This window comes from Erinaceus europaeus, chromosome 16, assembly GCF_950295315.1.
Source record: "Erinaceus europaeus chromosome 16, mEriEur2.1, whole genome shotgun sequence".
In the NCBI taxonomy this organism is placed as follows: Eukaryota; Metazoa; Chordata; class Mammalia; order Eulipotyphla; family Erinaceidae; genus Erinaceus; species Erinaceus europaeus.
The window spans coordinates 4554033-4581761 of record NC_080177.1 but is presented as its reverse complement, the minus strand read 5'-3'; the positions used below and the strand labels follow the sequence as shown (position 1 = coordinate 4581761).

The window sequence follows — 27729 nt, the reverse complement described above, 5'->3', positions numbered from 1 at the left end:
TACCACTTGTGAAGCCTCCCCCCTGCGTGTGGGGGCTGGGGGTTCGAACCCGGGTCCTTGTGCACTGTAACATCTGCGCTCAACCAGGTGCACCACCACCCGGCCCCTATTTTTATTATTTTTAACCAGAGCACTGCTCAGCTCTGGCTGGTGGTGATATAGGGGGTTGAACCTGGGACTCTGGAGCCTCAGGCATGAGAGTCTCTTTGTATAGCCATTATGCTATCTACCCCTGCCCCTAAAAAAAGTATTTACATAGGAAAGGGCATGATATTTTTAGAATCTAGGCCTACATCTGTGATCAGTGTAACATATATTAAGGGAAGCTGGTCAGCTTTTCCTTTTTTAAATTTATTTATTGACTAGAGACAGCCAGAAATCAAGAGGGAAGGGAGAGGGAGAGAGGCAGAGACACCTGCAGCACTGCTTCACCACTCGCAAAGCTTTCCCTCTGCAGGTGGAAATTAAATCTCAACCGGGTACAATTATGTACTATTAATACAATCACTTTAATGTATCTTATTGTTTTATTTTAATGAGAGAGAAAGAAAGTTACAGAGAGCAAGACCAAAGCAGTGCTCAGCTCTGGCTTCTGGAGTGGGGTGATTGAACTTGAGACTTCAGAGCCTCTGGCATGGAAATCTTTATGTATGACCATTATGCTATTAAATAAATAAAATAAGTGGTCCTTGTTTAATAGTTAAATCTGGGTCCTTGTGCACTGAACATGTGCCTTCAATCAGGTGCATCACCACCCAGTCCCCAGCTTTTTCTTTTTTAGCATAAAACATAAAAATTTACCATGGTAACCATTTTCACTTGTGCCGCTCAGTGATGTTAAGTGTGTTCACTTTTTTTTTTTTGTCTCTTGAACTTCTTCTTTTTGTGGTCCCAGGGATTTGTACGCTTTACCACTGAGCTTCACCATGCCCTCCACTTTTTTAATATTTATTTTTTATTGGATAGAAACAGAGAAATAAAGAGAGGTGGGGGAGCTAGAGAGGGAGAAAGGAAGACACCTCCACTGCTTGTGAAGCTTCCCCACTGCAGCTGGGACCAGAGCTTGAACCTGGGTCCTTGTGCACTGTACTACTGCAATTAACCCGCCTAGCCGCCCGCCCCCGTTTTGTCTTTCAGCAAGTCCTCTTTTCTGTCTCCAGGAGCAAGCCACCACTCTCCTTCCTGTTTCTATGAACTTGACTGCCTTAGATAACCTCACATAGTGAAATCACAAAGTATTCGTCTTTTTGGGGGTAGTGACCTACAGACTCATCTGTTTGCAGCACCAGGCATCACCTAGCCCCTCCCCACTCCCAGTTTTTAAGATTTAATTACTTGGGGGCCAGGTGGTGGCGCACCTGGTGGAGCACAAGTTAACAATGCACAAGGACCTGGGTTCAAGCCCCCATCCCCATTCCCTCATGGAAACGGGTTGGAGAGGACGGGACCCTTTGTGAGAAGTGAGGCAATGCTCCAGTTGTCTCTTTCTCCACTGTCTTACCCTTCCCTTTCACATTCTATCAAATAAATACAATACATAAAACATACTAATTTAACATTTTTGTTTATTTATTAGACAGAGGCAGAGGAACTGAGATAGGAATGGGAGATAGGGAGAAAGAGAGACACCTGCAGACCTGCTTCACCGCCTGTGAAGCGACTCCCCTGCAGGTGCGGAGCCAGGGACTCGAACGCGGATCTTTACGCCCGTCCTTGCTCTTCGGGCCATGTGTGCTTAACCCGCTGCGCTTTTGCCCGACTCCCGATTTATCACTTCTAACAGGTATAGATTTTCCCAGAGTACTTGTACACCTTGACTCCTTGATCACAGATTTGCACTAGTAGTTAACCTAAGTTTTCATGGTCAAAGAGGTAAAGCCAACAAAGGTTGGTTCTAGATACTTTTTTTTTTTAAGATTTTATTTATTTATTAACAAGGTAAGAAGGGAGAGGGAGAGAACAACTCTGACACTGGACTGTCAGGGGTCAGACTCGGGACCCCATGCTGTAAGTTCAACACCACCACCTGGGCCACCGTTACAGGCAAACTATTGTATTTACTGTTGAATGTAAAGCGTTAATCCTCCAGTAAAGAAATTTAAATAAGTAAATCTTTTCATAATTCAGGGGAAAAAATCTTGAGGGTAAGGAGAGAAGCATCACGGGGGCCACAGACTTCTGTTTTCTTGAGAGATCTGTTGCCCCTTTGCTTACTCAGCTGTTACAGTAGCGCCTATGATGCGGCCGTTTCCGATTGACAGATGGAGTGAAACGAGGAAAAAAGACCAGATTTCTCTCCCTTGAGGAGTCAGCACTCCTCGTGGGTATAAATAAATGCTCAGTAGATAGTCACTAGGGCAGTGGCCGTCAGCTTCTCATCTTCAGAAAAGCTGTTGCTCAACTCTTTCTGGCTTGTCCGTGTGCTTAGTCAGATGGTCAGCTGAGGCTTCATTCTGCTTGCAGAGCACATTTGCACTGAGTTGCTTCTTACTTTTCTGTTTTGGCCTCCAGGGTTATCGCTGGGGCTTGTTGCCTGCACTACAAATCCACTGCTCCTGGAGGCCTTTTTTTTTTTTTGATAGGACAGAGAAATTGAGAAAGGGGAAGATGGAGAGAGGGAAAGAAGACAGACGCCTACAGACCTGCTTCACTGCTTGTGAAGTGACTCCTCCCTGCAGGTGGGGAGCCGGGGGCTGGAACTGGGATCTTTGCCTGCACTTGTGCTTCCTACTATGTGCACTTAACCTGGTGCGCTGCTGCCTAGCCCACGGTTTTTACGTTTCTCAGTGGTGGGGATCATACCCGGACTCAAACAGGTGAAGTGTGTGCTGTGCCAGAGAGCTACAGCCCTAGCATAGATTTCTTTTTTTTGGAGAGCGGTTTTTCCTCATAAAATGGAAACACAAGACCATAGGGTAAGAGGGGTACGATTCCCACCACCAGAACTCTGTATCCCATCCCTCCCCTGATAGCTTTCCTATTCTTTAGCCCTCTGGGAGTATGGACCCTGGGTCACTATAAGGTGCAGAAGGTGGAAGGTCTGGCTTGTGTAATTGCTTCCCTGCTGAATGTCGGTGTTGACAGGTCGATCCATACTCCCAGTGGGTTTTCTTTTTTTAACTAATTTTTTTTTACATGTTTTTATTAACATGAGAGAAAACCACAGCAACACTCCAACTCGTGGTGCTGGGGACTAACGCCAGGATTTCATGTTGCCAATTAGTTTACTGGCCATTGCTTTTTTTTTTTTTTAATCTAGAAGTTAATGCGTCCTTTTGTGCTCTGATCTTTCTGTAGTTTTCTGGACCTTTTATGTTATGTTACTTTGATGCTCAAAAGAATAAGAAAATTCAGTAGCTTGTCTGTAGTTAATTTCTTTTCTTTTCTTTTTTTTTTTAAATTGCCACCAGGGTTATTTCTGGGGCTTGGTGCCAGTAAATCCACCATTCCTGGTGACTATTTTTTGTGTTTTTTTTTTTTGAGAGAGAGGAGGGGAAGACAGAGAGGGGGAGAGAAAGATAGACACCTGCAGACCTGCTTCATCACTTGTGGATCGACTCAGTCCCCTGCAGGTGGGGATCCGGGGCTTGAACTGGGTGTTTTTTTTGTTTGTTTGTTTGTTTTTGATTTTTGTTTTCCTTTTTCTTTGATAAGACAGAAAGAAATTGAGAGGAGAGGGAAAGATAGAAAGAAAGAGAGAGAGAGTCAGACAGACGCCTGGGGAGGGGAGTTTGATGAGTGGTGGAGCAGGGCTGCAGGTATAGCCTAGGAGTGGGTGCAGTTGCTAGAAACTTTAAAGTAGGGGTCTTGGGAGTTGGGCGGTAGCGCAGCGGGTTAAGCACACGTGGCACAAAATATAAGGACCTGTGTAAAGATCCCAGTTCAAGCCCCTGAATCCCCACCTGCAGGGGAGTCACTACACAAGCAGTGAAGCAGGTCTGTAGGTGTCTGTCTTCTTTTATTATAAAGATAAAGAAAAAGAGAAAGAAAATAGGGTGTTAAATTTGACCCCCAGCATCTCATGTGAAAGTAATGCTCTGGTATTTTCTCCCTCACTCCCCCTTCACTAGTGAATAAATAAGATCATTTTTAAAAAGTGGCTACTGGGGGCCAGACAATGGTGCATCTGGTTAAATGCACACATTACAGTGCACAAGGACCGAAGTTCAAGCCCCTGGTCCCCACCTGCAGGGGGAAAGCTCATGAGGGGTGAAGCAGGGCTGTAGGTGTCCACCTGTCTCTATCTCCCCCTCCCTTCACAACTTCTCTTTGTCTCTATCTAATAATTAAATAAATAATTTTAAAAAGTTTTTTAAGTGGCTACTGAGAGCCAGGCTGTGGTGCACCTGGTTAAGTGCACACATTGAAGTGCTCAAGGCTACAGGTTCAAGCCCCTGGTCCCCACCTGCAGGGGGAAACTTCACGAGCGGTGGAGCAGGGCTGCAGGCGTCTCTGTCTCTCTTCACTCCCTCTCCATTTTCCCCTTCTCTCTCAATTCCTCTTTGTCTGTATCCAATAATAAATAAATAAAAACATTAAAAAAAATTTTTAAGTGGCTACTGGGAATAGTGGAGTGTCGGGCAGACACTGAACCGCAGCAAGAACCTGGTGGCAAAAAAAAAAAAAAAAAAAAGGCAGAGAGAATCAGAGTGACTCCTGAAGAAGGAGGACACAGAGCAAACGGCACTGCTGTGAGGATGGAGGAAGTAGGCCGAGAGCCAAGCAGTGTGGGTAGTTTCTGGCAGCTACGAAGAGCAAGGAATGGGCTCCCCCTGGACTCTCCAGAGCGGAACTCGTTCCTGACGGCCATGACTTCAGTCCATCAAGACCTTTTCTGACTTTTTTTTTTTCTTTAATCACTGCGGCTCGGTGCCTGCACTAAGAATCCACTGCTCCTGGAGGCCATTTTTTCCCTTTTGTTGCCATTGTTGTTTATTGTTACTATTATTGTTGTTATTGCTGTCGTTGTTGTTGGATAGGACAGAGAGAAGTTGAGAGAAGAGAGGAAGACAGAGAGGGGGAGAGAAAGATAGACATTTGCAGACCTGCTTCACCGCTTGTGAATCAACCCCCCTGCAGGTGGGAGCCGGGGGCTCAAACCGGGATCCTTATGCCGGTCCTTATATTTTGCGCCACGTGCGCTTAACCCACTGCGCTACTGCCCAGGCCCCCTATTCTGACATCTGCAGGACGCTGATAGGATCTATAAAGTCTGGTTTCTCAACCTAGAGTTGTTCAGGCTGTTAAATGTGTAGTGACTTGGTATAGCACTGAGACCCGTGGCTATCCTGTTAGTATCTGAATATAGCTTTCTGGGGCTTGCTTTTATTCCTACAGTAGAGTAAGACCTCACATTTCCACAGCTCCGTCTGTCTTATCTAAACTCTGCTATTTAACTCTGAGAAAATAGATCAGCTGGGGCAGTCGGCAGGTAGTACAGTGGGTTAAGCGCAAGGACCAGAGTAAGGATCCCGGTTCTAGCCCCCGGCTCCCCACCTGCAGGAGAGTCGCTTCACAGGTGGTGAAGCAGGTCTGCAGGTGTCTGTCTCTCTCTCCCCCTCTCTGTCTTCCCCTCCTCTCTCCATTTCCCTCTGTCCTGTCCAACAACAACAGCAATGGCAACAATAACAACAAGAGCAACACGGGCAACAAAAGGGAAAATAAATATAAAAAAATTAAAAATAAATAAAATAAAAAGAAGATAGCTCAGCTGGTGGAGTGAGAACTTGCATGCCTGAGGCTGCAATTCTGTCTGGGGCTTCACGCACTGGAATAGCGCTCTGATTCTCTTTCTCTGACGTGAAACTCAGTCTCATAAGATAAGCAAATCTCTTTGAAGATTATGCTAATTTCCCCTCAGAATAGGAGTACTTTTGATCTTCTAGAAGCAGTGTTACCTTTGACTCAAATTTGACTTCTACTTCTAAATTCAGTTGGGTTTTTTTTTCTTTTTTTTTTTTTTTTAATATTTCCTTTTTGTTGCCCTTGTTTTTTAATTATTGTTGTAGTTATTATTGTTGTTGTTATTGATGTCGTCATTGTTGGATAGGACAGAGAGAAATGGAGAGAGGAGGGCAAGACAGAGAGGGGGAGAGGAAGACAGACACCTGCAGACCTGCTTCACTGCCTGTGAAGCGACTCCCCTGCAGGTGGGAAGCTGGGACTCGAACCGGGATCCTCATGCTAGTCCTTGCGCTTTGCATGTTTTTTTTTTTTTCTTTCTGTCATTATTTAGAGAATACTTTATTGGTGCCTATAGTCAAGAGAAGGCTTTTTGGAAGTTGGGCAGTGGCACAGAGGGTTAAGCGCACATAGCAGAAAGCGCAAGGACCGGTGTAAGGATCCCAGTTTGAGCCCCCAGCTCCCCACCTGCATGGGAGTCGCTTCACAAGTGGTGAAACAGGTCTACAAGTGTCTTTCTGTACCCCTCTCTGCTTCCCCACCTCTCTCCATTTCTCTCTGTCCTATCCAACAACAACCGACATCAATAACCACAACAATGTTAAACAACAAGGGCAACAAAAGGGAAAATAAAGATTTAAAAAAAGAGAGAAGGCTTTTTGTATGCTTTGTTTTACCACTGTGAAGAGAAATAAGCAGTTTGAGCATGTTAACAGTGCTGTCCTTTTTGAGTTCCTTTATCACACAGTGCAAGGGTTCTGCATGGAGCAAGTACAGCTCAGTGTGACAGACACAACGAAGACTCACAGCTGCTTGACCCAAAGGGAAGTCACTCAGAATCACTGCAGTGCTTTTCAGCTCTCAGGGACCACAAACCCACATCTGTCACATCTGTCCTTCCCTAAAGTAAGGAAATTGTGTCAGTGGCCTCGACATCGCGGTTTGAGGTCGGCTGTTACAGAGAAACACCTGAGGGCAAAGGAGAGGAGAGTATTCTGGGCAGTGAACCCAGGGCTTGGTGCATATGAGGTATAGCTGAGCCCCCTCCTGACCCAATTTTCAATTTTATGTTATATATAGAGAGAGGGAGGGAGGGAGGGAGAGAGAGAGAGGAGAGAGGAGAGACACCAAAGCACCATTCTACGTTTCATAAGAGTTTCCTCGAGTTTTCCTTGGTGTTCTCAGGAAGTAGCAGGCCCCCAACCCAGGGACCCAGGCACAGCAAGTTGAGAGCTCTCCCAGCTGAGCCGCGTTTGACTTTTCCACACAACACCTGCTGGCTCTTGACACAAGTGTTTCCTTGCTGGCAGAACTCTCTAGTGCCACTCAGAGAACTAGCATCCTGCGTACAGTGTGCTCTTGTAATTATAAACCGAAGCACTTGAACTTTCAAACAGACTTATCTGTGGGGCCACCTGCTAGAATTAACAGCCAAAGGGAGTTAGCAAGTGTTGGTTTTCTATTTCTAAAAGAAAGAATAGTTCCTATACTTTAAAAAGAAAGAAAAAGGACAGAGGGAGGCAGTACCTTTCTTCAGTTTATTAACTACATCATAGAGACACCTTTTTCATCACAATAGGCTTATTTGTTGCCTAGAATTTATAGCTTGTGAATGCCCCATGGAAGCAGGGTTCTCATGCATACTTTATTGGTGAAGTTCCCTCCCTTCCTTCCTTCCTCCCTTCCTTTTTGTCCCATGCGTAATCTCAGGTATCACCAACAGCCAGAGATGAATAATTAATTATCCCTCTGGTCAAAATCAAAACAAAGAAAAAATCACTAAGAAAGGGGGAAAAGAGTAATTCATTTGAGCCAGGGAGATATTCAACATTAAAGCCCTGGACTCCCGTGCCTGAGAGCCCAGAGACCTTCTGTGGGCCAGTCCCTGGCACCACCATAGGTCAACAGAGCTGAGCGATACTTTGAGCTCTCTCCTGAAAGTAGTTTTTTTTTTTTTTTTTTAACTTTAAACAAAATAGTGGTCCGGGGTGTGATGTAGTGGATAAATCACTGAGCTCCCAAGTATGAGGTCTTGCATTAGATTCCTGGCAGCACATGTACAGAGTGATGTCTGGTTCTTTCTCTCTCCTCCTAGCCCTCTCATTAATAAATAAAATGGGAGTCGGGCGGTAGCGTAGCGGGTTAAGCACATGTGGCGCAAAGCACAAGGACCGGTGTAAGGATCCCGGTTCAAGCCCCCGGCTCCCCACCTGTAGGGAGTCGCTCTACAGGCAGTGAAGCAGGTCTGCAGGTGTCTGTCTTTCTCTCCCCCTCTGTCTTCCCCTCCTCTCTCCATTTCTCTCTGTCCTATCCAACAACGACGACATCAATAACAACAACAATAATTACAACAATAAAAACAAGGGCAATAAAGGAATAAATAAACATTTAAAATAAAATAAATGATCTATAAGTACGTATAAAAATTAAATGCATTATCTTTTTCAGTTTATTTGTTTTGTATGGAGGGAGAGACTGGGGAACTGAGCCATCATTTGATGCCAGGGATCAGAGCCAGGGCCTCTGTACGCCTGTAAGTCATGTATTGCTGAGCGGCTCTCTCAGGCCCTGGGCCTCACACTGAAACAGAACTGTGTGTGTGTGGCAAATCCCGTGTCCAGTAGATGTGCCATCTCCCTGCGCGGCCAGTTAGAGAGCTGTTTTTACCAGACAGGCTTCTTCAGGTTTGTTAAAGGAGTGCTTCATCAGAAGGCTCTGTAGATCGGGTCTTTCAACTGATTTGGCCTTGGGGTCTGACTTCAAAACCCTGCAATACCACACCATGGCTTGCAACGCCAGACTCCCAGCTCTCTGTTCATGTTCTGCACAATCAAGCTTTGTTCACTCTGCTGCCGGCTGGCCCCACCCCGCCCTTGTTTGCTTCTGATCACTGAGCTTTTGCTAAAGGCCACGGACTGCCTTGTCACCGTGTGCCCACTAGGCTAAGCTTGGCTGGTTTTTATTCTGCTGGCCTGACACGGGGGGCCGGGGAAGGGGGTGGCGGGTAATAAAAGCTGTGTGAAGGCTGCAGAGCCAAATTCTATTCCAAACAGCGCCAGGTGACGTGCATTGTCACCATGCCTTGTCATGTGGGTTGAGGGTCATGGGAAGGCCCATGATCACAGCACGGGGCCCCAGCAAATGGTTTATCCCAGGCCACAACATGAGCCGGGATCAGAGCTTGGATTCTGGACTCTGGTATGGAGTCCTGGGCCCCAGAATGGGGCCCCTCAGCAGGAAGCAGAGAGGCATTTGAGCAGATTCTGTGTGCACACGGCAGTGTCTGGGTCATGTGCTTCAGGGTAGAGCATTTTAGCAAGCTCACAGTGTTAGCAGTCGCCCCTACAGTGGGTGGGCTTGTTTACTCTGCAGCCACTAGGGCAGCTTTAGCATCACGCACAGTGACTTGCTGCTGCCTGAGCTAGCTGACCACTGGGCCTGACTCCCCTAAACCAGGAGGTACAATAAAGATCCCTTTCTAGGTCTTTTTAAATTATTATTATTTATTTATTCCCTTTTGTTGCCCTTGTTTTATTGTTGTTGTTGTCATCATTGTTGGATGGGACAGAGAGAAATGGAGAGAGGAGGGGAAGACGGGGAGAGAAAGATAGACACCTGCAGACCTGCTTCACCACCTGTGAAGCGACTCCCCTGCAGGTGGGGAGCCGGGGGCTCGAACCAGGATCCTTACACCGGTCATCACGCTTTGCGCCACCTGCGCTTAACCCGCTGCGCTACCGTCCGACTCCCTCTAAGTCTGTTTTTAATGGTGGTGTTTCATTCAGAGTATCTCTTTGTTTTCAGAGTAAGCCGCATTCTCCAAAGAGAATCACTTCCATTCTTCCCTTTAACAATGGCTCCAAAGAAAACGGCATTCACGAGGGACAAGACCAAGAACCACAGGATCTCTTTGCAGGCAAGTGTGGGCTCCAGACTTTCCTGGGAATTGTCTCAGTTGCCACGTTAAAATGAAATAGAAGACATCCGTATAAATGCATAGCTAGTCAGCTATAGGCTGTGTATTAGAAACACAACTGCTGTTGAGTGCACATGGTACCTCTCTCTCTCTGTCTGTCTGTCTGTCCTCCCTTCCCATTTCTTCTCAATTTCTGTCCTATCAAATAAAGAAGAAAAGGGAAAAAATGGCCACCAGGAGTGGTGGCTCACGTGCAGACACTGAGCGTCAGTGATAACCCTGGTGGCAATAGGGGAAAAGGAAGGAAGGGAGAGAGGGAGTGTGTGCGAGTGCAGGCGAGCTAGCTCTGTGCACTGGGGGTGCCCGGCTCAGAGCTGCTAGCAGTGCTGTGGTCAAAAGGAAGGAAGGAGGCCAGACAGGAAGGGGAGAGTTCCGTGTGGGACACCATTGTGGAGGACTCCAAAATGTGGAAAGCTTTAAGGAATAAGGTATAAGTCTATAGAGTCTTTAGGAATTTAAGGGTTTGGGTTTTGTGTTTTTAGGAGTATTAAACAAAAAAATACAGATGTGTCCAGAAGAATGATGGGGCCTGGGTGGTGGCACACCTGGTTGAGTGCACATGTTAACAGTGCACAAGAAGCTGGGTTCAAGTCTGCAGTCTCCACCTGTAGGGGGGGAGGCTTCACAAACAGTGGAGCAGTGCGGCTGCCTCAAGGTGTCTCTCTCTCTCTCTTCCTCTCTGTCCCCCCTTCCCTCTCGATCCCTCTCCGTCTCTATCCAGTGTGTCCTGGAACCCTACCTCCCCAGAAAACTGCCCCACTAGGGAAAGGAAGAATTAGGCTGGGGGTATGGATCCACCTGTCAGCATCCATGTCCAGCAGAGAAGCAATTAAAGGAGTTAGACATTCTACCTTCTGCACACGATAGAGATCTTTGGTCCATACTCCCAGAGGGCTAAAGAAAAGGGAAGCTTCCAGTGGAGGGGATTGGGCATGGCACTCCGGTGGTGGGGAAAAAAAGAGGAAATATTAAGCCAGAATGTGTGAGACAGTTCCCTTGAGAGGGTGCTTGCTTTGCCATGCTCAAAACCCAGGTTCAAGCCCACAGCACTGGGCAGACTTGAGGGTACAATGCAGTCTCCCCTTCTGTCTCTTTGTCTCTCTCTTTTTTCTGCTAGGTTTTTTTGGCTTTTTTTTTTTTTGCCTCCATGGTTGTCTCTGGGGCTCGGTGCTTGCACTGCAAACCTACTGCTCCTGGAGGCCATTTTCTCCCCTATTTTTGTTGCCTTTGTTATTATTGATATTGTAATTGCTGTTGTTGTTGGATAGGACAGAGAGAAATGGAGAGAGGACGGAAAGACAGAGAGGAGAGAAAGATAGACACCTGCAGACCTGCTTCACTGTCTGTGAAGCGACTCCCCTGCAGGTGGGGAGCCAGGGGCTTGAACAGGGATCCTTACACCAATCCTTGCGCTTCTTACCGTGTTCACTTACCCGCTGTGCTACCATATGGCCCCCTCGCTCTCTTTTTTAATAATGATTCTGTGTTGTTTTTTTTTTTGCCTCCAGGGTTATCATCTGCACTATGAATCCACTGCTAATAGAAGCCATTTTTCCCCCATTTTTGTTGCTCTTGTTGTTGTTGTTATTGCTGTTGTTGAATAGGACAGAGAGAGATCGAGAGAGGAAGGGAAGGCAGAGGGGGAGAGAAAGACAGAGGCTTGCAGACCTGCTTCACCGCCCGTGAAACAATCCCCCTGCAGGTGGGGAGCCAGAAGCTGGAACCAGGATCCTTAGCCAGTCCTTGCACTGAGCGCCATATGCCCTTAACTTGCTGCCCTACCACCTGGGCCCGCGCCCCACCACCCCGCCCCCTTTTTTTTAATTAGAGCACTCTTCATTTCTGGCTTATGGTGGTACAGGGGATTGAATCTAGGACATTGGGGATGCAGGCTTGAGAGTCTGTTTGCATAACCATTATGCTATCTACCCTCCGCCCTTCTCTCTTTTTTTCCCTCTCTTTCTTTTAAGGCTTTTTAAAATATTTATTTCCTCCCTTTTGTTGCCCTTGCTGTTTTATCGTTGTAGTTATTGTTGTTGGATAGGACAGAGAGAAATGGAGAGAGGAAGGGAAAACGGGGGAGAGAAAGATAGACACCAGTAACAACAACAAGAACTACAATAATAAAACAACAAGGGCAACAAAAGGGAATAAATAAATATGTTTTTTAAAAGAACAGTTTTTTTCTTCCTTTTTTTATACTCTGCTTCTCTCTTTTTTTTAAATTTTTAAATCTTTATTTATTTGATAGAGACAGCCAGAAATTGAGAGGAAGGGGAGACAAAGAAGGAGACAGACACCTGCAGCACTGCTTCACCACTTGTGAAGCTTTCCCCCTGCAGGTGGGGACCAGGGGTTCAAACCCGGGTCCTTGTGCACTGTAAGATGTGCACTCAACAGCTGCGCCACCACCTGGCCCCAGTTACTTTCTTTCTTTGCTTCATCTCTTAGCCTAGAGAAATAGACTTCAGCCATCAGAGACCCAAGGTTGACCTTTGTTTTAAAATATCAACCGTTTTTCAGATGCCACAGTGGAACTGTCCCTGGACAATACACGAAACAATCAGAAGAAGTTACTGGCCAAAACGCTCACTTCCCTTCCTTCACCAGAAGGTGCAGATTCTTCCCAGGCACAGCCAAGCTATGAGGAGGTAAGAGTCTGTACTGCCGGCCACTCCTTTTGGGGGTTTTTAGGACTGCCCGGTTGGAATAGAACCTTGGGGAGACAAGTGATGAGCCTTGAAGAAGGAATTTTTATGGTTAATGAGCAGTCAGAATCTGGAAAAGACACCTCAGATAGCTCCCTGTTGAAATATTCAGTGAACACCAAGCTTGCTGATGGTATTCATTGGTTGCCCAAATCTCCCATATTCAAGAGGAGTCTTTCTTCATTCCGTCCGTTGCCTGACAGAGGCCAGTCATCCCAAATCGAGTAATTGGATTACTTACTCTGGAGTAAGTTTCTTTGCTTTGTTTTTTGCCACCAGGAGCTTGGTGCCATCAGCACGACTCCAGCACTCCCAGTGTTGTCTTCTTGTTTTTAATTAGATAGGACAGATAGAAATTGAGAGGGGAGAGGGAGAGAGAAAGAGACACCTGCAGACCTGCTTCACTGCTTCTGAAGCTTCCTCCTTCTGGTGGAGAGCAGGGGCTTGAGCCCAGGTCGTTGTGCATGGTAATGTATGTGCGTAACCGGACGCGCCACCGCCCAGCCTCCCAAAGTAAGGTTTTAAGAAAATAGATGTACTAATGACTTCTGAGTAGGCCCCAGCTGACATTGTAGAAGTTAGTTCATTGTGACTGTTGGGAAGGGACAGACATGAACGCTGATGCGGAGGGTCTGTCTGAATGTTACTATATCGAGAAATGTAGTAAAATTGGTAGGCTCTTATTTCAACTCATGATTTATCTTCTCTTTAAAAAGCTAGAAGAAGAAGAACAGGAAGACCGGTTTGATTTGACGGTTGGTATAACCGACCCTGAGAAAATAGGTGAGTGCTCCTGTCTCCTGAGGTGCGACTGCGGAAAGCTTATTTCGTTTATTTATTTTTTTCCCTTTGCTTCCATGGTTATCGCCAGGGCTTGGTGTCTGTTTAACTCCACTGCTCCCAGTAGCCTTTTTTTTTTTTTTCTTTTTTCCTTCTTGATAGAGGGTAAGAGCTAGAGAGAAATCAGGAGGAGGAGGGGGGAGAGAGAGAGAGAGGGAGAGGAGAGGGAGCCACATTCTCCAGTGCTTGTGAAGCTCCAGTGCTCCCATGGGATGCCGAGGGCTCAGGCTGGGCTTCTGCGCATGCTCACATGCACGTTCATCAGGTGAGCCACTTTTTGGCCCCCTGGTTTATTTCTAAATGGCCGCTTCCAGAACTGAAGTAGCCAAGGTTGCTTCTTCATTACCTTTGCTGTAAAGTCTGCTTGCTAGGCATCTGAGGTTAGAAGCAGTGGTTACCGAGGGCTTTTATTCATACTTTCTTGGCTCTAGGAAGAAAGATCAGAAGCATCAAATAGTGTTAGTCCTTTTTCTTTTCTTTTTTCTTTTTCTCCAGATTGATTGATAAGAGAGGACCAGAGCATTATTCTGGCATGTGCTATGCTGGGAATCAAACTTGGTGCCTGAGAGTCCAATGTTTTATCCACTGTTTAACTGCCTGAGGTCACATTATTGGTCCTTAAAAAAAAAAAAAAAAAAACCAAACAAGTACTGCAGGCCAAGTGATAGCATGCATTGAGGGGGTCAGGTGGTAGGTAGCGCAGTGGGTTAGGCGCATATGCGTGAAGCCCAAAGACTGGCTCAAGGATCCCAGTTTGAGCCCTTTGCTTCCCACCTGCGCGCGGCGGGGGGGGGGGGTGCTTCACAAGCAGTGAAGCAGGGCTGCAGGTGTCTATCTTTCTGTCCCCCATCTTCCCCTGCTTTCTCCATTTCTCTGTCCTATCCAACAATAACAATAAACAACAAGGGCAACAAAAGGGGGAAAAATGCATCCAGGAGCAGTAGATTCGTAGTACAGGTACCAAGCCCCAGCAATAACCCTGGAGTCAAAAAAAAAAAATTGATTCTTTTTCTTTCCCCATAGAGTTAGATGATCATTGTGCTCCTTTTGACACCATGGTTTTTATTTAAGAACCCTAAAAACATAGGTTCTAAAAATGGGGGAATACTGTATTTTCCCCCAAGAAGTTGGGTAATCTGCCCCCACTTTCTCTCCCTGATATCCAGGGGCTTAAGGGGGTAGAGAGAGGGAGGCTTTGGGGTGCTGGTGCATGATGGTGGGAAGGGACATAAGTTGGGGTGAGAGTGGTCTACAGATAGCTGGCATGGCAGGGGGGGATGAGAAATTGTGCCCATGCATTAAACATACTGTGAACCATTAACCCCCAATAAAATGATAAAAATTAAGCTTCACTTACTGCCCACTTTGAGACAGGACTCCAGGGTGACTGCAGAGCTGCCTAGGGAGGTCCTTACATGGGGTGGAGGGGGACGGGACTGAGGGACCCCTCACTGTTCTCTTGTCCTCCAGAGACTCCCAGTTCTCAAGAGTAAGGGAGGAGTTCAAGACGTTGGCCCACACCAAAGCAAAGGATTCCAGGGATGGAAAACAGGAAAGATTTGGGGTGGGGGCCCTTTGGGGTCCTGGGTAGGGTGTTTTACAGACACCTACTCTGGTGAGCAGGAAAAAAAATTTTTTTGTATTATCTTTTTTTTTTTAATTTAAGAAAGGATTAATTAACAAAACCATAAGGTAGGAGGGGTACAACTCCACACAATTCCCACCACCCAGTCTCCATAACCCACCCCCTCCCCTGATAGCTGTCCCATTCTCTATCCCTCTGGGAGCATTGACCCAGGGTCATTGAGGGTTGCAGAAGGTAGAAGGTCTGGCTTCTGTAATTGCTTCCCCGCTGAACATGGGCATTGACTGGTTGGTCCATACTCCCAGTCTGCCTCTCTCTTTCCCTAGTAGGGTGTGTCTCTGGGGAAGCTGAGCTCCAGGACACATTGGTGGGGTCTTCAATCCAGGGAAGCCTGGCCAGCATCCTGGTGGCATCTGGAACCTGGTGATTGAAAAGAGAGTTAACATACGAGGCCAAACAAATTGTTGAGCAAATATTATCTTTATTTATTGGATAGAGACAGTCAGAAATCAAGAGGGGGGAGTCGGGTGGTAGCGCAGCGGGTTAAGCGCAGGTGGCGCAAAGCACAAGGACCGGCATAAGGATCCCGGTTTGAGCCCCCAGCTCTCCACCTGAGGGGAGTCACTTCACAAGCGGTGAAGCAGGTCTGCAGGTGTCTGTCTCCCCCCCCCCATCTTCCCCTCCTGTCTCCATTTCTCTCTGTCCTATCTAACAGCGATGACAACAATAATAACTACAACAGTAAAACAAGGGCAACAAAAGGGAATAAATAAAATAAAATTTAAAAGGGGTATTTTTAGGACCTGGTGGCATCATTCTGACGTCAGTCTGCAGTATAGCCCCATTCTCTTGCTCTGAGGTTAATAGTTAGAAGACTGGACAGAATATGTGAAGGGGGAATCCCAGCATCAAGATGGGTGCAGGGAGGCTCCGTCCAGGGCCGCTGCTGTATACCAGGCCGTGCTTTCTGCTGTGCCGTCCCTTCTGTCCTTCAGACGGCCAAGTGCACTGCCCATCAGAACTCTTCACTCAGAGTTCCCGGTGCCTGCAGAGTGCTGCTCCCCTCCCGCAAAGCGCTTTGCCTGCCTGTCTGCTGCTGATCCTCAGCCCTCAACTTCACCTTTCTCTCTTTCAGACAATCCTGTGACTTCTGTCTCATTTCCATTTCAAGGAGAACATTTCTCCCTGGCCGCATTCTGTCCTGCCGGTCTGCTTTGTTTCTTTCATTCATCACACGGATCACTCACTGTATAGAAGGGGCTTATAGATCTGCTTACCTTTTAGTTTTGTTCCTTCCTTGCGTGTAAGCTCCTTGGAGGGCAGAAACTCTGTCTGCATGAAGGTTGTTATTTGCGAGACTGGCAGATGGTCAGATGAGTAGGAAGAAAGGTGAAAAAATTGGGATGGTTTTGGGGACTTCAGGTTTGTGGCAATGATGATAATTAGTGCTGCCCTGCCTTCGTATATTCCCTGGATTCCAGACATAGCATTTAAGACAAAAAGTAATTGTTAGTACTCTTGCTGTCTACATATCTGTTTCTATTCCCTTACCCACTCAATAGACATTTCTTGAATATTTACGATCTTGTGAGACTTTGAACAGGATGCAGAGAATAATAAGATGTAGTTGCTGACCTTAAGAATCTCATTTGAAGGAGTCGGGCGCTAGTGCAGCGGGTTAAGCGCAGGTGGCGCAGAGCTCAAGGACCGGCAAATGGATCCCGGTTTGAGCCCCCGGCTCCCCACCTGCAGGGAGGTCGCTTCACAAGCAGTGAAGCAGGTCTGCAGGTGTCTTTCTTTCTCTCCCCCTCTCTGTCTTCTTCTCCTCTCTCCATTTCTCTCTGTCCTGTCCGACATCATCAACAACAATAAAACAAGGGCAACAAAAGGGAATAAATAAATATTTTTTTTAAAAAAGAAAGAAATCAAGAGGGAAGGAGAGATGGAGAGGGAGAGAAACAGACACCTCCAGTCCTGCTTTACCTACCACTTGCAAAGCTTTCCCCCTGCAGGTGGGGGGAAAAAATTAACATTCAGTTATTGGATAGAGACAGAAATTCAGAGGGAAAGGGGAAGTAGAGAGGGTGAGAAATACTGAAGCCCTGCTTCACCACTTGTGAAGCTTCCCTCTGCGGGTGGGGACTGGGTGCTGGGGAGCTTGAACCTGGATCCTTGAGCACTGTAACATACATGGCTAACCAGGTACACCACTGCCCAGCCCCCGTGAGTAGAGAATTTTTACCCGTGTGTCAACAACTGTACTGTAAACCACTAGCCCCCCTATAAAAAAAGCCGAGGAGAAAGACTGGCCCACCTAAAATGTTGTCTTTAAGTATATGTATGATTTATTTCATGAGAGAGGAAGGGGAGAGAGAATCAGCATAACTGGCATACATGGAACTGGGGGTGGTGCTCACAACTTCATTTTTATTTTTTAATTTTATTTACTGGATAGAGAGAAATCGAGAAGAAAGATGGGAAATAGAGAGGGGAGAGAGACATTTGCAATACTGCTTCACTGTGCTAAGTTTTCCCCTGCCCGTGGGCAGTGGGGCCCTGAACCAGATTCATGTGCTCTGTAGCATCTGTGCTCAACCAGCTGCACCACCACCCCCCAGCCCCCACACAGCTTCGTTTTTCCCCATTTTGTTGTTGCACTTTTGTTGCCCTTGTTGTCATTATTGCTATTATTGCCATTGATGATGTTGTTGGATAAGACAGAGTGAAATTGAGAGAGGAATGGAGACGGGGGAGAGAAAGACAGACACCTGCAGACCTGCTTCACCGCCTGTGAAGCAACACCCCTGTAGGCGGGAAGCCGGGGGCTCGAACCGGGATCCTTAGCTGGTCCTTGCATTTTGCGCTTAACCCACTGCGCTACCGCCCGACCCACCCCCCCAAGTTCTTTTTTTCTTTTTTTTTTTTTAGATTTTATTTATTGATTCATGAGAAATGAGAGGAAAGACTAAAAACAAGATATCACTCTGGTACACGTGCTGCTGGGGATTGAACTTAGGACCTCATTCTTGAGAGTCAGTGCTTTATCCACTGCGCCACCTCCCAGACCACCCAAATTATTTTTTCAGTTTGTGATTAATAATGGTCTGTACAGTCGTAATATTACAGTCTAGTTGCGCACTGTACCCACCACCAACATTCTGTGCCGCTGTGCCTCCGTAAGACCACCATCATATTTCTCACAGGTTCTAAGCGCTACCACTGTGTTCTGGGTCATAGTACTCTCTTTCATAGGTAAAGACTAAAAGGCTCAGGTTGGATTTCGGGCAAATCAAAATCATATGTTCAAAAAGCAGAGTAATGAGGGCCAGGTGATGTCGCACCTGGTTGAACGCACATGTTGCAATGCACAAGGACCCAGGTTCAAGCCCCCAGTCCTCACCTTCAGGGGGAAAGCTTTGCAAGTGGTGAAGCAGGGTTGCAGGTGTCTATCTGTCTCTTTCCGTCTCCGTCTCCCCTCTTCCTCTTGATTTCTGACTGTCCCTATCCAATAAATAAATAAAGATAATAATAAAAAAGATTTTTTTTAAAAGGGCAGAGTAATGGGGCCATTCTGTGGTGCACCCAGTAGAGCGCAGGATTTGCCATGCGTGGGAATTTGGTTCAAGCCCCCAATGCCACAAGCAGTGGAGCAGTGCTGCAGGTATCTCTTCTCCCCATCTCTCTACCACACACACACACACACACACACACACACACACATATTAAAATTAAAATAAATGGCTACCAGAAATTTGGAGTTGTATAGGTATCAGCTCTAGTGATAACCCTGGTGGCCAAAAAAAAAAAAAAGTATTTTGGACAGAATTTGGATTTCCAAAATAGCCTTGCTGTGTCCCAAGCATGTTAGCATTATTAACAAACAGAAGTGACTTCAGCTATTGTCCCAGGTCTGGTCCCCAACAGACAAGACTGTGCAGAGCCTTGTCCTCCTAATGGTGATGTTGATAAGATGGAGAGGAAAACTACTCCTGTGACAACAACGGTCCTATAAATCAGTGTTTTCTCAATATAGCGGTGTGGCCATTATCTGTTCTGAACTGGGGCAGGAATTCGTAAGACTCGACTCCGCTCTGTGCCTAAATGGTGTGTTGCAGAAATGGAGAGTTTCACTTTCCCTGCGCTCTTGTGCTGGCGAGCATCAGATACGGTTTCCTCATCTAATCATACAGAAATTGAGAGCCAGCATGGAAGGACAGCTTTTCCCCTAGGCTACAACACACTTTCTCTTTATTAATTAATTATTATTATTACTTTATCAGAGCATTGTTCAGCTCTGACTCATGGTGGTGTGGGGGATTGAACCTGGGATTTTGGACTCTGTCTCAGGCATGAGATTCTCTTTGCATAACCATTATGCTGTCTATCCCCACCCCACAGCACACTTTCTCCATGGAAGAATATAGACCAGAATTTTGGGTTATATTCCTTGCGTGCTCTCTGGCCAGTCCACCATTATAAATATTCTGTAAGCACGACCCTTGGCAGGATAAGATACATCTCAGAGAATAATCTAATCCTTCACATTTACCAAGTCCTGATGTTTGAGCCAGGTGAGGACAGACTGTGTCTTGTTTCCCAAGGCTTCTACAGCAAAGTACCACAAACTCGGTGGCTTAAAATGACAGAAACGGCTTCCCTCACAGTTCCAGAGGGCACACATCTGCAGTCACAGCGTCAGCAAGGTCACATTCCCACTGAAGACACGAGGGCTGGAGCTCCCGTGGCTCCCCAGGCTTCAGGCGGCCTCATTCTTCTGCGTGTGGGCTTAGCCTTCCAGACTCTGCCTTCATGTCCCCGGGCATTCTTCCTGGGCCTCGGCACATCATGCTGCCTCTGAATATCTCTATCCAGTTTCCTTTTTTTTTTTTCTTGCCTCCAGGGTTGTTGCTGGGACTAGGTGCCTGCACTATGAATCCACTGCTCCTGGAGGGTTTTTTTTCCCCTTTTGTTGCCCTTTTTTTATCATTGTTATGGTTATTATTATTGTTGTTGATGTCGTTGTTGGATAGGACAGAGAGAAATGGAGAGAGAGGGGGAGAGAAAGACAGACACCTGCAGACCTGCTTCACCACTCGTGAAGCAACTGCCCTGCAGGTGGGGAGCCGGGGGCTCGAACCAGGAACCTTACACTTGTCCTTGCGCTTTGCACCATGTGCGCTTAACCTGCTGTGCTACTGCCCGACCCCAGTTTCCTTTTTTTATAAGGATGCCAGTAGCATGGAATTACAGCCATTTAACGACCTCATTTTCAATTCCTATTAAAGCTCTGTTTCCAAACAAGCTCACATTCTGAGCTAGTGGGGTGGGACTTTCAGCTGCTTTTTTAGGAGGCCCAGCTCAACCTACAGTAGTGATGCATCCATCCCAGTCAGCCCCGGGATCACCTTTCATTCCGTGTCCCTGCTGTAAATTGCTGGTCATGTGGATGCCGGAGCCGGCTGCTTCAAGCACTTCTGTATCCACAACCTGTCCCATAGCACCACTTCCTTCCGTTTGTGGGGGCTACCTGTTAGCATGTGCTTGTCACCACACACATCTGCGGCAACTGGACTCTCACTCCCACCAAAAAGGTGTGCTCTCTAGAGCCTCGTTCACATGTGCCGTCTTGACTTCCCGCAGAGACCTAGGAAGTGAATGTCCATCAAAATGGCTGCACTACTGACACACCTGCCGATGTTCTGAGCTCTTCCTGTGCTTCACCTGCAGCGTTCTGTGCAAATCTGCACACAGATACTTTCCACATCCACTGCCTCAGTCGCAGCAGCTGGTGTGCAGAAAGTGTCTGAAGACCCACTTTACTATGAGGCTTCATGTTTGCAGTTAGACTTCCCTTAATTGCAGGCACTTAAAAAAAAATTATTTATTTATTTATTCCCTTTTGTTGCCCTTGTTTTATTGTTGTAGTTATTAAATGACTCAGTGGCATCCCCAATTCCAGTTCAGAAGCTGCACCACAAGCAACAGAAAACCCTAGGTCAACAGCTAGTAATTGTTGAGCTAGTCATTGGCTTCCTGTTTGTTGCGGGGAAGAAGTGAGGAATGGGAGAACGGGAACCCTGATGCAAGCGACCCCTGATGCAAGACCAGCACTGGAGCAGGGTCTATCCTGGGTCCAGTCTAGGTCTTTTCAGTCCTTGGGAATCGGTGCTGCCTTTATGTCCCCAAGCGGTCTTGGTCAAGATACCACCACAGAGGAGAATAACCACTTGAATCCCAGATTATCTAGCAGTCAAAGGCTTTTTCAGAAAAATGGTTCCTCCAGGGAAGAGAGATTTGTGTGGCTTCAGATGGCGGAGCGTCTTCCTGCCAGCCCCCTCGCTCTGGTCTGAACATGCTGGATGAGAGAGGTCAGTGTCCCTGCTCCAGCGGAGGGGCTGCGGCGGCTTTTCTGAAAGAGCAGACCTGGCCCAGAGCTAGTTTGGGGTAGAACTGCTTGTTTCCTTTTACATCAGTGGCTTCCTTCTCCTCCTCCTGCTTTACACAGCAAGAGGATTGTTTAGTTTTGGACAGATGTGTGTAACCAGCCCAAATACTGGCATGGTAACAACCAGTGGATTGTCAGTGTCCTGTGCTGCTTTGTGGAGGTTTTAAATGGAGTCTGACTTTGGAACAGGGCACTGACTTTCTGGTCTAGCTCAGACTGGGGCTCGGCCAGCTTCCGTGGGGGCATGGTTATTTACCACAGAAGCCCCACGGCAGAGTGTAAACTAGATCAGAGGGTACTGTAGGAAGCTCGAGGATGAAGCAAATATCCCTCCTTAGACAGCTCTCCTTGACGTTGAGTCCTGGTTAAATATGACCGAGATCAGTCAGGGACACAGCAAAGCAGCGTACGCAACAGATTTTCATGCCTGAGGCTCTGAGGGCCCAAGTTCAGTCCCATGCACCACCATAAGCCAGAGCTCAGCCAGGCCCTGGGAAGAAAAAGAAGAAGCAGCAGTACTTCAGTTGACAGACTGACCCCTCCTGCTTTCTTGTTCTCCTGCAGGGGACGGTATGAATGCCTATGTAGCCTACAAAGTCACCACACAGGTGAGTGCCAGCAACCCTACTGACAGCCACAGCAAAAAGCTTGGGTGCTCCACACTGAGAAGATAAGAAGTCCAGTCGGATGGGCTATAGGTGACCCTAGAATTCTAACAAATATATATATATATATATATATATATATATACATATATATGACTATTTATTAATTAATGAGAGAGAAAGAACCATCACTCTGGTACATGTGCTTCCAGGAATTGAACTCGTGCTTTCGAGTCCAAAGCTTTATCCTCTGGACCACAAAGAACTGCCAAGTATAAGCTTTAAATATTATACTTAGGGTCCAGGCAGTGGCACACCTGGTGGAATGCACGTTACAGTGTGCTAGACCCAGTTTGAGGCCCCAGTCCCCATCTGCAGGGGGGAAGCATCACAAGTGGTAAAGCAGGGCTGCAGGTGGCTCTATCTCCCTCCTTCCCTCTCAATTTCTGGCTGTCTCTAATAAAAGATGATTAAAAAAAATAAACATTATACCGAGGTGTCCTTTTTTTTTTTTTTTTTTTTTTTTACCAGAGCACTGGTTTATGGTGGGTATTGACTTTGGAACCTCAGGCATGAAAGTCTCTTAGCATAACCATTATGCTATCTACCCCGTCCTTTTATTTTGATATATATATATATATATATATATATATATATATATTTAATATTTATTTGAGAGAGACTAGAGCACTGCTCATCTCTAGCTTAGGGTAGTGCAAGGGATTTAACCTGGCACTTTTGGTGCCTCAGGCATGACTCTTTTTGCATAACCATTATACTGTCTCCCCAGCCCTAGAATTCTAACTTTAAGCTAGATTCAGCAACAGTTTCCTAGAGCAAGGGTTCTTAACCTAAGAATGACACTACATTTGAATGCAGTTGTCTTTATAACCCTTTGTGCTTGACTGTATGCGATTAAAATCATTGCTCTGGAAAGAGCTCTGTAGACTGCAGACAGCCCTAGGAAAGTGTCGCTCAGAAATGTTGGTGAACTTCTGATGCCTTGATGAAAGACTCCTCTGATGTCAGCCAAATAGTTTTTTAAAGATACTCAACCCCTACTAGGAATAAAGTTGCCTTGTGTTTTTTCCTGTCCCCAAGACAAGCTTACCAATGTTCAGAAGTCAACAGTTTGCAGTAAAAAGAAGGTTTAGTGACTTCCTGGGTCTTTATGAAAAGCTGTCGGAGAAGCACTCTCAGAACGGCTTCATTGTCCCTCCGCCCCCAGAGAAGAGCCTGATAGGTGAGTCTGTGGCTTTATTCTGCTTTGATGTGGTCCTGTGTGTTTTAGTTTCTTTATTGGGGAATTAATGTTTTACATTCCACAGTAAATACAATAGTTTGTACATGCATAACATTTCCAGTTTTCCATATAACAATACAACCCCCACTAGGTCCTCTGTCATCCTTGGACCTGTATTCTCAACCCCACCCCCACCCACCCCAGAGTCTTTTACTTTGGTGCAATACGCCAACTCCAGTTCAGGTTCTACTTGTGTTTCTCTTCTGATCTTGTTTTTCAACTTCTGCCTAGGAGTGAGATCATCCCATATTCATCCTTCTGTTTCTGACTTATTTCACTTAACATAATTTTTTTCAAGCTCCTTCCAAGATTGGCTGAAAACAGTGAAGTCACCGTTTTTTATAGCTGAGTAGTATTCCATTGTGTATATATACCAAAACTTGCTCAGCCACTCATCTGTTGTTGGACACCTGGGTTGCTTCCAGGTTTTGGCTATTACAATGTGCTGCTAAGAACATATGTGTACACAGATCTTTTTGAATAGGTGTGTTGGGTTCCTTAGGGTATGTCCATTTCTAGCCTTCTGAGAGTTCTTCAGACTGTTCTCCACAGAGGTTGGACCAATTTACATTCCCACCAGCAGTGTAGGAGGCTTCCTTTGACCCCACACCCTCTCCAGCATTTGCTGCTGTTACCTTTTCTGATGTATGACATTCTCACAGGAGTGAAGTGGTATCTCATTGTTGTCTTTATTTGCATTTCTCTGACATAGACATTTTTTCTTGTGTTTCTTGGCCTTTTGGATCTCTTCTGTGGTGAATATTCTGTCCATGTCCTCTCCCCATTTTTGGATGGTGTTATTTGCTTCCTTGTGGTTGAGTTTGGCAAGTTCTTTATATATTTTGGTTATTAAACTCTGATGTATGGCATGTAAAGATCTTCTCCCATTCTATGAGGTGTCTCTTGGTTTGAATAGTGGTTTCTTTTGCTGTGCAAATACTTTTTTTTTTTTTTTTATACCAGAGCACTACTCAGCTCTGGCTTATGGTGGTGTGGGGGATTGAACCTGGAACTTGACGAAGCCTCAGGCATGAGAGTCTGTTTGCATAACCATTACGCTATCTACCCCCGCCTTGCAAAAACTTTTTAATTTGATGTAGTCCCATATACTTTGTACTTGCCTTAGTCTTTTTTTTTTTTTTAATTTTTTTTTTTTATTAAAGAAAGGATTAATTAACAAAACCATAGGGTAGGAGGGGTACAACTCCACACAATTCCCACCGCCAAATCTCCATATTCCACACCCTCCCCCGATAGCTTTCCCATTCTCTATCCCTCTGGGAGCATGGACCCAGGGTCATTGAGGGTTGCAGAAAGTAGAAGGTCTGGCTTCTGTAATTGCTTCCTCGCTGAACATGGGCGTTGACTGGTCGGTCCATAATCCCAGTCTGCCTCTCTCTTTCCCTAGTAGGATGGGTCTCTGGGGAAGCTGAGCTCCAGGACATATTGGTGGGATCTTCAATCCAGGGAAGTCTGGCCGGCATCCTGATGACACCTGGAACCTGGTGACTGAAAAGAGAGTTAACATACAAAGCCAAACAAATTGTTGAGCAATCATGGACCCAAAGCTTGGAAAAGTGGAGAGGAAGTATTAGGGAGGTACTCACTGCAAACTCTAGTGTACTGCTTTCTTACTTTGGTGCCATACTCCAAACTCAGTCAATTTCTGCTTTGCGTTTCTACTTCTTTTTTTTTTTTTTTTACATGCATAACATTCCCCAGATTCCCATTTAGCAATACAACCCCCACTATTTCATTCATCATTTTTCATGGACCTGTATTCTCCCCACCCACCCACCCACCCCAGAGTCTTTTACTTTGGTGTAATACTCCAATTCCATTTCAGGTTCGACTTGTGTTTTCTTTTCTAATCTTGTTTTTCAACTTCGGCCTGAGAGTGAGATCATCCCATATTCATCCTTCTGTTTCTGACTTATTTCACTCAACATGATTTTTTCAAGGTCCATCCAAGATCGGCTGAAAACGGTGAAGTCACCATTTTTTACAGCTGAGTAGTATTCCATTGTGTATATATACCACAACTTGCTCAGCCACTCATCTGTTGTTGGACACCTGGGTTGTTTCCAGGTTTTGGCTATTACAAATTGTGCTGCCAAGAACATATGTGTACACAGATCTTTTTGGATGGATGTGTTGGGTTCCTTAGGATATATCCCCAGGAGGGGAATTGCAGGGTCATAGGGTAGATCCATTTCTAGCCTTCTGAGAGTTCTCCAGACTGTTCTCCACAGAGGTTGGACCCATTGACATTCCCACCAGCAGTGCAGGAGGGTTCCTTTGACCCCACACCCTCTCCAGCATTTGCTGCTGTTACCTTTTCTGATGTGTGACATTCTCACAGGAGTGAAGTGATATCTCATTGTTGTCTTGATTTGCATTTCTCTGACAATCAGAGACTTGGAGCATTTTTTCATGTGTTTCTCGGCCTTTTGGATCTCTTCTGTGGTGAATATTCTGTCCAATTCCTCCCCCCATTTTTGGATGGGGTTATTTGTTGTCTTGTTGTTGAGTCTGGTAAGCTCTTTATATATGTTGGTTATTAAACTCTTATCTGATGTATGGCATGTAAAGATCTTCTCCCATTCTGTGAGGGGTCTCTTGATTTGGGTAGTGGTTTCATTTGCTGTGAAGAAGCTTTTTAATTTGATGTAGTCCCATAGGTTTATACTTGCCTTAGTCTTCCTTGTAATTGGATTCGTTTCATTGAAAATGTCTTTAAAATTTATGCTGAAAAAAGTTCTTCCAATATTTTCCTCTAAGTATCTGATAGTTTCTGGTCTAACATCCAAGTCCTTGATCCACTTGGAATTTACTTTTGTATTTGGTGAAATACAGTGATTCAGCTTCATTGTTCTGCATGTTTCAACCCATTGTTTCCAACACCATTTGTTGAAGAGACTCTGCTTCCCCCATATAATAGTCTGGGCCCCTTTGTCAAAGATTAGATGTCCATACGTGTCGGGCCTCATTTCTGGGCTCTCAATTCTATTCCACTGGTCAGTGTGTCTGTTCATGTTCCAGTACCAAGCAGTTTTGATGACAATGGCCCTATAATATAGTTTGAGATCTGGCAGTGTGATGCCTCCGGTTCTGTTCTTTTTTCTCAAGATTGTTTTGGCAATTCTAGGTCTTTTCTGGTTCCAGATAAACATTTGTAGCATTTGTTCTATTCTCCTAAAAAATATGCTTGGGATCTTGATGGGGATAGCATTAAATTTGTAGATGGCTCTGGGTAATATATTCATTTTGATGATGTTAATTCTTCCAACCCATGAGCATGGAATATCTTTCCACTTCTTTGTGTCTTTTTCAATTTCTTTGAGTAGTGACTCATAATTTTCAGTATACAAGTCTTTCACTTCTTTGGTTAGGTTTATTCCTAGATATTTTATTGTTTTTGTTGCTATAGAAAAAGGAACTGATTTCTGGATTTCAATTTCTTCTAACTTAGTGTTTGCATAGAGGAATGCCACTGACTTTTGAATGTTAATTTTATAGCCTGACACATTACTGTATTGCCTGATGATTTCCAAAAGCTTCTTGCTAGATTCCTTAGGTTTTTCCATGTATACTATCATGTCATCTGCAAATAAGGAGAGTTTGACTTCTTCTCTTCCAATTTGTATTCCTTTAATTCCTTGCTCCTGCCTGATTGCTATGGCAAGAACTTCCAACACTATGTTGAATAGTAATGGTGATAGTGGGCAGCCCTGTCTAGTACCTGATCTGAGGGGAAATGCTTCCAGTTTTTCACCATTGAGTATGATGTTGGCTGTAGGTTTGCTATATATAGACTCCACTATCTTCAGGAATTTTCCATCTATTCCTATTTTTTGTAGTGTTTTGATCATAAAGGGATGTTGTATTTTGTCAAAGGCTTTCTCTGCATCTATTGATATGACCATGTGGTTTTTGGTCTTGCTTTTGTTGATGTGGTGGATCACATTGATTGATTTACGTATATTAAACCAACCTTGCATGCCTGGGATAAACCCCACTTGGTCATGATGAACAATCTTTTTGATATACTGCTGTATCCGGTTGGCTAGAATTTTGTTCAATATTTTCGCATCTATGTTCATCAGAGATATTGGTCTGTAGTTTTCTTTTTTGGTTGTGTCCCTGTCTGCTTTTGGTATCAGGGTGATGTTGGCTTCATAGAAGCTGGCAGGGAGTATTCCAGTGTCTTCAATCTTCTGGAAGACTTTTAAAAGTAGAGGTATTAGTTCTTCTTTGAAAGTTTTGTAGAATTCATTTGTAAAACCATCTGGTCCAGGACTTTTATTTTTGGGAAGATTTTTGATAACTGTTTCAATTTCATTAGCTGTGATGGGCCTGTTCATGT

At 45.5% G+C, this 27729-nt stretch overlaps 1 protein-coding gene across 1 annotated transcript in view; it reads left to right on the top strand.

Moving 5' to 3' along the window:
- The window catches only part of SNX1 (sorting nexin 1), a 50829-nt gene that overhangs the window by 7180 nt on the left and 15920 nt on the right, over window positions 1–27729 (top strand). The window contains exons 2-6 of the mRNA XM_060174323.1: window positions 9706–9807; window positions 12391–12528; window positions 13302–13368; window positions 22020–22063; window positions 23162–23303. Coding sequence (XP_060030306.1) covers window positions 9706–9807; window positions 12391–12528; window positions 13302–13368; window positions 22020–22063; window positions 23162–23303 — 493 coding nt within the window. The remainder of the gene's footprint in view (window positions 1–9705; window positions 9808–12390; window positions 12529–13301; window positions 13369–22019; window positions 22064–23161; window positions 23304–27729) is intronic.